Source organism: Tubulanus polymorphus, chromosome 3 (assembly GCF_964204645.1).
Source record: "Tubulanus polymorphus chromosome 3, tnTubPoly1.2, whole genome shotgun sequence".
NCBI classification, from domain to species: Eukaryota; Metazoa; Nemertea; class Palaeonemertea; order Tubulaniformes; family Tubulanidae; genus Tubulanus; species Tubulanus polymorphus.
The window spans coordinates 25,195,116-25,206,685 of record NC_134027.1 but is presented as its reverse complement, the minus strand read 5'-3'; the positions used below and the strand labels follow the sequence as shown (position 1 = coordinate 25,206,685).

General features: G+C 38.5%; 1 protein-coding gene across 1 annotated transcript; it reads left to right on the top strand.

Annotated features, from left to right (window-relative positions):
• The first annotated feature begins 111 nt into the window (after positions 1-111).
• On the top strand, positions 112-10,403 carry LOC141901551 (uncharacterized). The gene is made up of 12 exons (XM_074788863.1): positions 112-271; positions 545-643; positions 900-965; positions 1,199-1,307; positions 1,710-1,815; positions 2,176-2,231; positions 2,884-3,065; positions 3,424-3,518; positions 3,993-4,089; positions 7,061-7,164; positions 7,321-7,436; positions 8,296-10,403. The coding sequence occupies exons 1-12, from the start codon at positions 112-114 to the stop codon at positions 8,546-8,548; spliced, it is 1,443 nt and encodes a 480-aa protein (XP_074644964.1). The 3' UTR covers positions 8,549-10,403.
• Positions 10,404-11,570: the final 1,167 nt, after the last annotated feature.

Sequence of the window (11,570 nt, the reverse complement as noted above, 5' to 3'; positions counted from 1 at the left end):
AATTATAAAGAATAAATATTTACAATATTTTTGACTAATTTATTGAACTACTATAGATATTCAGAGAATCTTCGACTTATTGCAACGTGTTTTCTTAGCGACACAACCAAAATGGCCGCGGTCGTGACGGAAATTTCGACTTCGAAAAAATCGAAAGATTGCGAAGAAAACGGGCACGTGGTCGACGATGTCGACGCTAAAGAGATCGAAGACGTAGAAGCCGCAGAGGCAACGAAGAAAAAGAAAAAAAAGAAGAAGAAAAAGAAAGCTGGTGAGTTCAGAAAAAGACATTTTTGTCAAGTTGTGGAGCCCTCCACTTTGTTGACTTTTTTCCGGACCAACCGGAACCCGTCCCATCCAGACCCAGCAGACCATTCCCATCATTATCCATCCAATTTATCCACTTTCTTAGGAATAGATTATTTTTAGACTTTTAGAAAATATTTATAAGTCCTTGTTTCCCTGAAATGAACATTTTCCTCTTTAAACAGATTTTTTTTCATTTGACATATGCTACATGTTTTTTTTTTCACACGTGACACAGCCCAGGAAGGTCAAGAAGGAGGTACACAAGAAGGAGGCGATGAAGACAAAATAGATCAAATTACTAAGAAATTAGATAACCAGGATCTAGAAGATGGGGGTAAGTTGATTTCGTTAATGCGACATGGTGTGGAGATCTTGGAGTTCCACAGAAGAAATCAGTTCGAAGAGAGAAGATATGCAGAATACAACTGTTTATTTCCGACTTCGCGGACAGCACATGCTCATGCTAATATGATTAACTCAGGGCGGGGATGACCTATTTCTACTAACATAAACTACTAACTAAACTGGCGTTCGCTGCACATTTAATTAGCAATGAATTTCGTGTAAAATTCTCATTATTTCTTAATTAGAGAAAGAAGCCGACGCGGAAGGCGCTCCTAAGAAGAAGAATAAAAAGAAAAACAAGAAAAAGAAGGGTCAGTTTTTTTTGTGGCCTGTTATAAACGTAATAGTTGGAAACATGGACCCAGTTCCGTAATCCTAGGTTGAATAAGTCAAAAGGCATATCTCTATTTTAGGGTTAAATTAGTAAGATTAGTCTACACAATATTATGGAAAGTTTGTCAACGCCTGTATTTAATTTGTGAAAATTGTGATCGTGATCTTATTCTCTGCTGTGATTTTAATTGGTGCATCGTTCTGTTCCCAGGTGGCGGTAAACAGCAAACAGTCCCTCCTAGTCTCGCTATCGTCGATCTTTTCCCCGATGGAAATTTCCCCGAAGGTGAAATAATGGAATATCCGGCCACGCAGGATGAGTACGTTATTCACATACAAACCTTATTGCTTTAAAATGATTTGAGAAGAAATTCTGTCCTAGTATGAATCCAATTTCAGCGCGAATAATGTTACTAGACAGAGTAAAATGGCATAAAAGTCATAGGTTAAGCAAAACGACGACAAAGCTGAAAATTTGATAATTTTTTGAAAAATCTTGTTAGGGTCAAAACGATGGTACTTACGTTTCATAAATCATGTTTAAACAGTAAACCATAGTCCAAGTCCAGTTCCCGATGTTAAGATTTGATTGGAAATGGTAAAACTTTGAAAAGTAACTAATTTCAATTCAAACAAGTCAGACTTAAGCTGCGTTGAACTGTGCAACTAGGTCCTGGACATCGGAAATATCCTGTTAGAATTTTATCTGAATCTATTTGCAGTCGTTTCGCTAAGGATAGAATAACGAACGAAGAAAAGAAACAATTAGATCGTTCGCAGTTAGATTTATATAACGAAATCAGATTAGCTGCTGAAGCCCATAGACAGGTAATCCGTCTGGAAATTCTCTTTTCTTTATATAAGTTCGGTGAATATTCGTGGAATTTTCGTGAAACATTTAGGGGAAAAAGTCGGAGGAATTTAAATATTGAGAATATCGTTTGTGCGTATATTGTATTATTGACCAGTTATTATTGACCAGTCCATCTATGTCTTCCATATTTTAGTGTGTTAATTGATTGGATTCTTAGCTGGTCAAGTCACAGAAAACAACGTGCATGTCAGGGAAACTTTAGGGAAAAGCTTACTGAACAATGGCCACCGTGGTGGACTAGTTAAATCTGTTTTGTGGATCACATCTGGTTGATTCAATTGTTATAAAGTCATTTGAATTTCTATATGTTTCAGACCAGGCAGTATATGCAGAGTTATATTAAACCAGGAATGACTATGATTCATATATGGTAAGCTTGTTATTTATTTGTCGCGGGATTTAGTAGGGTTTACTTTGATTTATCGAAAATGGACTTATTTTCAAATTTATGAGTCGGGCCTAACACAATACTGTGAGACATCTGCTTGTTAACTCATATTGACGTTTGAGGTATTTTAAACATCTTTGGTAATCGATCTTCAAGTCCCCTGAATTGGGAGACAAGTATTGAACCAGCTTTATATTTCCCTAAGGCCAGAAAATTGATGGGAATTATTTGTTCAAATAGTTCCAATTTATTTTGTGAGAATTTTAGATACCAAAATTCTAGATAATAATTGAGTCACAGAAGAAATCCAGCATTGATATCAATCTGTGATAGTATTGCTGTGGGTGAGATTTGCCCAAATTCAAGCCCTGCTGCTGCACCACTAGCGCACCTGGTGTATCCTCAACTGCCACAGGTGGAATCCTCTATTGCAGCATAGTTAATATTTTATACAGCAAACTAGAGCATCTGGTGGACCCTTACTTGCCACAGGTGAAATCCTAAATTGTCGCATTATATTGGTACTAGCGCACCTGGTGTATCCTCAACTGCCACAGGAGGAATCCTCACTTGCCACAGTTGACATTGAGAAAGAGTCCCGAATTGGTATTAAACATATGAAATTATATTTCAGCGAAACGTTGGAAGGAATTTCGCGCAAGTTAATCAAAGAGAACGGTTTAGAGGCTGGTTTAGCGTTCCCGACCGGGTGTTCGTTGAATCACTGCGCGGCGCATTACACCCCGAACGCCGGCGACACGACCGTGCTCGGCTACGACGATGTCTGTAAAATTGATTTCGGAACGCACATTAACGGTATGTTTGTCAGAGCGTTGATGAGGAAATAACCTAAAATTTGAGATTTCTGTGAAGAATTGTGTAAAAATGTGAAAAATTCTAAGGAATTCTTGTTTTGCAGAAAATGTTGATGTGCTTTGTTTTGTGGCAACATTTTCTTCCTTAACCCTTTGATAGTTAATTCGCGTGTCAGCTAAAAAAGAGAAACCCTGATAGAAATTCACATAGAAATTCATGTAACCTTGATTTTGTGAAATGTTGATGATTTTGACAAATCTGTGAAAAGTAGTGAAATCTGGCGACAAATCCTATGAATCTTAACAGTTTTGAAGCATCGACGATCGGGATATTTTGTATTTATTTCTATTTTTGACAGGTCGTATCATCGATTGCGCGTTTACGATGAGTTTCAACCCGAAATACGATAAACTTTTAGAAGCGGTGAAGGACGCGACGAATACAGGAATCAGGGTACGTACACCGACCGGGGGGCAGATCTACCCGGTGCTGCCTCTAAACATTTGGATTCATCGCTGGTCAAAAATACCTTGAAAACTCGGGGAATCAGAAAAATCGAGTAAAAACCAGGGAATTTGGATGTGTTATTCGCCGCATATTTCTTTATCAATGCGTGATTAGTGAATAATGAGTGAATCAATTGTAACATTTTAAACCAAGAAATTTCTCCATTTCTCAGCGTGGATTTCTATTATTACATGGCAGAAATTATACTGATAGATTTTACGCAATTACAAATATATAAAACTGATCCCTGAAAATTTCAGAATTATAAACCCATTCTCTCTGTGTTTCTGAAAAGGAGTTAATGTTCTCCAATGAGTTTTCGTATGGTGAGGGGGAGCCCTTTTAGGAGTAATAGGTGTCGACTCTCCCTAATGCTGACCCTTAGATCGGCCCTGCTTGACTTTTTTGTTGTTTCTTCAGAACGCCGGTATTGATGTGAGGTTGTGTGATATCGGTGAAGCGATTCAAGAAGTTATGGAGTCCTACGAGGTAGAATTGGACGGAAAAACATATCAAGGTAAGCCCAGGGTCCAGTTCCACAGTTGTGAGTTAAGATTTGACACTGAGTTAACTCATTGAAAATGAACTAACTTTAACTCAGAGTTAACTCTAATTCACAACTGTGGAACTGGGCCCGGGTGTTTAATTAGCCATTTAACCAGACAAGTTTGATAACTCTGACACGAGTTGAGTTGTTGTCATGGCGGTAGGCTAGTTGTGCTAGTAATGTTGTTATCAAACATCTCATAAGTAGTAAACCATCATCTCCAGACAGTTCGATAGTTTGAATTATCTATTGCGGTAAATAACAATGAATTCATTGGTAAAACTATCAGTGAATGAGACTTGAATTTCATTTAGAATAATCCGCCCGCTCCATATGTTTGTTTGCACTTAGCTGTATCCTATTATCCCTTCTATAGTAAAATACCGTCCATGATTATATCATCAATTGTATAGAATTTGAATTCATGATACTTGATTTGTGCGCATGAGTATCTGAACATTCTTCAACACTTCCTACTGTAGTTAGCCATTTATAGCATGACATCATTTCAGAGTTTCAGTTAAGTTGTCAGTTATCTGTGATATTTATATGTTCTGTGTTATAGAAATTTTTTTTTTTTCATTGCAAACATATTACTAATATCACTTTTGCTATGAATCCTTGACCGAAATGTAGGTTTCATTCCTTTAACTTAATTTCTATATGGTCCCTGATTATCATGGAAAAAAGCAGCACGTGGGTTTATTTAGATTAGAAACAGCTCCTAACACCTCTTGCCCTACCCCAACAAAGTACGTACATACTTTGATCGTTAATGATGAGCCTTATGAATCCTCTATGTTCGCCTCCCCTTGTTCAGATATCCAGCTATTCATAATGATTTTTAAATCGTATAGATCGTGTGTTAATGATGAAACAGTCTTAGGAATCTTTCTACCATACCACTGGTTTTATTTGGCCTATCCATTCATGTTGATTTTGGCAGCATTGAATGATGAGTGTAGAATTTCAAAAGCTGTTTTCCGGAATTTCTCATTTGTCGCGCAATACACGATAAAGTTTACTGACGAATCGACGATGGAAAATCCCAACGCTATCAGGCTCATTGTGTTCAAATATGGGATCAAACCTAACCTCATTAAACGGTAAAAGAAACCAAAACCTTCACAGATTATGAACAACATAACTACTGATAAAACCATCCTCAAAACCTTCATTTCCATTCTAGACGATTCGTCAGTTATACCGAGCTCTGAACGTCGAGTAACCCGACGCAAAAATGTCATCCATATAAGAATTGTGTTTATGACAACTAAAAAGCCAATAGGGATCATGACAGTCAGATACATGAACAGATAGGTCGCAGAAACGATACTCCAACGTCCTTGGTTAAACCACGCGGGATAACGATAATTCCTGACACGTACAGTTACATAAGGCCATTCAACGGGACAACCGAGATATGCGATTGGTTGCGAAGGTATAAATTGAATAAAATGGCCACAAAAACTCAGAAGTGAAATGGAAATCATCGCGCATTGTGACACAAACTTCATCGGAAATTTACGAGATTTCATTGGAAACGATACGACGATTAACCGCTCTAGACTGAGCAGTACAGTGCACCAGTTACGCGTCATCTGAAACATGTAGAAAAAAGGCATGGCGACTGAGATAAAAATCCAACCAAAATTCCAGTCATTCAATCGAAACACAATATCCCCTAAAACTGCGTAAATGTACGCAGTTCTCAGCGGATACAGAATGAATGTAGCGATCATAAACAAAAGATCGTTTAAAGCGAGAATTTTGATGAGAAAATAAACATCAGATTTAAATCGTTTTAGAACTAACAACGTGAACGCGTTGAATACTAAACCGAGTACTGACGCCGGTAGATACCAGCCTAAATACATGAAAACACTGTATTTGTTGATCCATCTGATAGGTTGTGTTTTAAATCTCTGACACCGGTTGAGTTGAGTTGTCGTCAATGCGGTAGTTGTGCTAGTAATGTTGCTATCAAACATCTCATAAGTCGTAAGCTGCAATAGAGACAGTACAACAGTTTGATTATTGAATGCTGCTGAATATGAATGAATTCATCAGTACAGTGAATGAGGCTTTGATTTAATTTGGAACCAGCAGTTTTATAGAATCAAATATATCTAATTTGCATGGCATGAATATCTGAAAATCGTCTGCCAACATTCTGCCCTCTAATTTAATCAGTATTTCAGAGTTTCAGTAAAGATATAAGCAATATCTGAATATCTAAATGTTCTATTTTATAGTTGGAAGTAATTCTTTGTGCTGTTTCATTCATCTCAAACGTATAACATTTCTATTAGTTTTAAATAAAGATACAACACAACAGCATGTGTGTGAACACTGCATACACTTCAGTTATACAATTACATCAATTTCTACCATGAATCCTGGACTGGAATTTCTTACACGTCAATATCAGAAACATTTCGTAGATTCTAGACTACTCTTACTAGGAACAAGTGACGAGTATTTCTAGAATTAATTCGATAGGATTTATATTCCCTACAGAAAAGTCAGTAGCAATAATTCTGCAGTTGATCAGTGAACCTTAATATCAAGTACCTTCTTCAACTCAGGGTCGAGTTCCACAGTTCCGAGTTAAGATTTGACCCTGAGTTTACGCATTGAAAATGAACTAACTTTAACTCAGAGTTAACTCTAACTCACAACTGTCGAACTGGATCCAGGGGCCAGTTGCATAGTCGTGACTTAAGTCCAGAAATCGTCTTAAATCTTTAGACTGGTCTAAAGTTGTTAGATTGGCTATAGAACTAATTTGGTCTTAGACTGGTCTTAAGTCTAAGCCATGACTATGCAACCGGCCCCAGGAGTCTAAAGTAACTCATAAGTTAGGCTTATAGTTCTACAGCAGGCAGAGAATGCAACTAGATGTACATGTAATTAAACATCATGTTTTCTGATGTTTCAGTGAAACCGATTAGGAATTTGAACGGTCACTCGATCGGTCCGTATCGAATACACGCCGGTAAAACTGTACCGATCGTAAAGGGAGGCGAAGCCGTTAAAATGGAGGTGAGTTCCAGCAAAAACTGTTTAAGACTCAATTTTAGATTTTATTCATATTTGAATTAATAAGATTTGAAAAAGTTCAAATCAATCTGGGGAATCGTCATTGACTTGAATAGTGGATGATTTTGCGTATTCATTTTACGTGTTTTCTTTTGTTAGGAAAATGAATTTTACGCGATTGAAACGTTTGGCAGCACCGGTAAAGGTATCGTTCACGACGATATGGAAACGTCTCATTATATGAAGAATTTCGATGTCGGTCACGTGCCACTCAGGTTCGTTTATTAAACTAAGCGCAAAATGATCCTGAACTAAAATCTTTAGAATTTCAACAGTTTTAATACGGTGAACCTCGCCTTACTCGGACATGGCCAGCACAGACTTTTCACTGACTAAGACAATAAATAAAATCATCTACTGACCCCGTAGATTTATTACTGTATCAATATTCCTTATTCGACAAGGAATTCAATTAATACAGGCTGGCCACTGACCTCGAAAACCTGGAAAACTCATGGAATCAGTAAAATCATCAAAACAATCAGGGAAACCGAATTTTGTCCAAAAAAAACCCAGCAAATTCAGGGAATTCGCATAGTGCTATCGACCACGCGTTTCTTTATTAGAGGTTCGAGGAACGAAAAATGAATGGATTGTTACATTTCAAACCTAAAAATTTCTCTGATTTACTCGGGAAGTTTTTTGTAAGCAAATGGAAAAAAAAATCAGGGATAACTCAATGGATTAGTACGTAAATAGGCGGAAAGTGGTCAGCCTTTAATATATAAGATTAGGGATATAGGGCAAGCCTAAAAGCTGTACAGTCAACCCCGATATACCGCCCACATTGGTGCAGAACGATTTTGGCAGTATAGAGAGGATGGCGGTATATTGGGGATGATTTACTATGTATTTGTATTGAGATGTACATTGAGAAAACCTGACGGTAGGCGGGGGTGGCGGTATATGGCAGGGCGGTATATCGGGGGTGTTTTACTTTGTATTTGTATAGAGATGTAGATTGAGAAAACCTGACGGCAGGCGGGGAGGGCGGTATATCGGGAGTCGACTGTACTTATAAATATGATCATTTACTATTCGTTGTGATTTAATGCAATTCGGTATATTTTCCAGGTTAGCCAAGGCTAAACAACTGCTGGGAGTAATAAACCACAATTTCGGTACGTTAGCTTTCTGTCGACGATGGTTAGATCGTCTCGACCAGTCGAAGTATCTTCTCGCTTTAAAGAATCTATGTGATAACGGAATCGTCGACGCGTATCCGCCGCTCTGCGATATTAAAGGCTGTTACACGGCGCAGTTCGAGCACACGATTCTCCTACGTCCGACGTGTAAGGAAGTTATAAGTCGCGGCGATGATTATTAGCGTTTCGCTTCCGCTGTTAGAGTCGTTCGGGGCCTTTAAACTCTGAAATTTCGGTCTGAGACCGGTCCGCGGAGGTCGTTTCCGTAGCTTCTAAAAACGAGTCCAGGGTTCAGTTTCATGAATGAATTGAAAGTTGACATGTTCGTGTTTGAAATGTTGTCCTCGTTGAAATTAAACCTGAAATTTGAGTTTAACTTTCGCGTGAAACTGGACTCTGGACGCTAAAGTTCATTTCGTATGTTTTTGATGTTTTAACCTTTTGGTAGAGTCAACTGGTCTTAAGATGCTAGGTTGGCTAAAGAACTAAGATGGTCTTGGACTGGTCTTAAATCTGAGCCACGACTTCAACTGGCTCCAGATCAATCCAGATAGATTTCTTTATATATTTCTAAGAGTAAAATCAAAATCAGGTCGGTTCAGGGGAAATTCTATTTTTAAGACGCCCCGGTCTCGCCTGAAAATGAGGTTTTGAATTCATTTAGTTTCTGCAGTCTTGAGACCGGTCCAGCAATCGGTTCTGTGAATATAGTCATTATCTACTCGCCAAAATTGAGGTCCAGTGAGAAAAAAAATATAATGCTGAATAATTTAGAGCACGTTGTAAAAAGGTCTATCGTATATCGCCGGTGTCTCTGATATTTTACACCAGAAGAAAACCATGAACTGTAAAACCACATTTCTATCACTCTTGTGGGTCATGGGATTTTGTAAAGCGCCACTGATTATCATCAATATAATGTTATTATGTATGTGTTTACCGGGTCTTACAAATCTAAGATATCGCTATAATGTAAACATTTAAAAACTGACAAAAATGTATTTCTATAAACAGTAAACCTCACCTTGCTCGGACAGGACCGACTTTTGACCAACTCTGACAATAACAAAATGATTGTTCTGACTTCCTAACGTATTTTCCTATCGGACTTTGCTGAACCCGGTCCAATTTTTCCAGTCCGAGTTAGGCGAGCTTAACTGTACATGTGCTTTAGCTTTGTGCTTTTCAGAACTGGGTTACACCACGTATCCCCGCTGGACCAAGTTGAGTGATTATTAAATGCATTGTTAAGGCGCAAAATTATCAGTCTTGTTAGTTTGGAATGAGATTGGACTGATCTTACATTGTTAGTTTACAGAAAAGTCCACTTAATCCGGATTTTTAACTATCGTGTATACTCTCATACATGTATTTTCAGTCCATCTACACATAAATGCATGTAAAATATGTTTAACCTAGATTTATGAAAAAAACCAGTTGAATGTATTTCGTTGGTTTCAAATAATTTGAATTTAGTGGGTTCTCTTGTAGAATCAGAAGGAGTTTGTCTTAGGTTACCAGGTGTTAGATTGGCTATAGAACTACGACATCTCTTAGATCAGTCTTGACTTGGCCTTTGTCTGTGTAACTGGCACCTGTTGGAAATTTCCAGTCAACCGATTGTCCTTCAAAGCTTGCTGTCTTAACTGCATTCTGAATATTAGACGATGAAGGGGTTCCTCAGAGAACAACGGACTGGACTGGTTAACTGTGAAATGGCCACAGTGTACAGGATTATACTCTACTAGGTATTTTGTTTGGATAACGCGGGGGTTTTTTTCTAGGGAACTTTTGAAAAAATTATGAGAATTCTGCAGTATATTGTGAGATGTAAGCGAGAAGAGGAAATAGCAGATTTTAATTGGTTTGATATATTTGAGTGGTTTGTAATTAATCGCGATAATTAATTGATATGAAACTGGTGAATTTATCGGTTGCTCGCATTTTGTTATGTTGCATTATTATTGTTACTGATAAAGCACTACTGAGGTTGCAATGTAATGGCTTAATTTTGGGTAATAAAAATATTGCTTTTGGTAAAGATTCTTGCTGATACATGTTTAGTGTTACTGTCTCATTGATGGCACGGATTTCTGTAGCAGGGATAGCGCATCTTCACCCGTCAAGGGATTCGAACCTACTACGCTAAAGCTGTTCTCCGAACCCCTTGACCTCACGAGTCGTTGGAGTCGTTACTAGCCGACCAGAATCCGGTCGTACCAATCACAGCGCTTGTAACAAACCGACAGTAGACTTCTGTTGGTTTTCCCGTTAAATGGACCAATCAGCGAACGTTTTACCGAACAAGGAAGTATTTCGCAAATCGATATATGACGTCATGCGCAACAGCGCCAGTAATGAAATCACGCTTCGTGAGGCCAGGGGGCTGGTGGAAGCGAGTTCGGGAGTGATACTGGACCCCTGGCAAGCGAGGATGGGATAGCGCAGCTAAAAGTCCCAGTGGTGTTAATTGCTGAATTACGGATGACCAGCGATGTCGCTGTCCTAAAGTTCGAACGAGCTCTCACGCTACTGGTTCAGATTCTAGTAGTGAAAAAAAACCGAGTTCGGTTTGTTGTAGAATTTCACTAGTTCCCACCAAAAACCATATACAAATTCGACGTTGTTATACTACCACATGCGGCGCTGGGAAATCGAGTTCAACACGAGATTTAAAGCTTGTCAGCGATTGGCCTGGTTTTGTATATTTTAATCTATATGGGTCGTAGCGAAAATTGCATCTCACGGACGCAATGCGAATATATTCGCTGTGACACTATCAAGCATGTTCGATCGGGACGATTTTCGCATGCACAGGATCGCACACGGAAATCACCTGCAGCAGACCGAACACTATACGCGAATTTGGGCGTGAAATCTGTAATGATGATTCGGTATCTTTACCCGAATCTCCGCGCTAAACTGAACGGTTATTATCGGTATTACGACCGTACGGCGGTTCAGATGACACCCTACGCGTCAGTAAGGTTCCGTTTCGAGGACATCTTTTAAATAATTTACCTTATCAATTATTCCTAAAAATCAATTATTATATTTCATATATTATATCATTATATAAACTAGCAGGAAACCCGTCTATCCACAACTCTGATACGAGACCCCGTTGAGAGGTCTTAAACTGGGATAGAGGAAAATAGGGTTCCAGGTTCGGCCCGTCTACTGTGAATGGTCCTGGTAATAGGG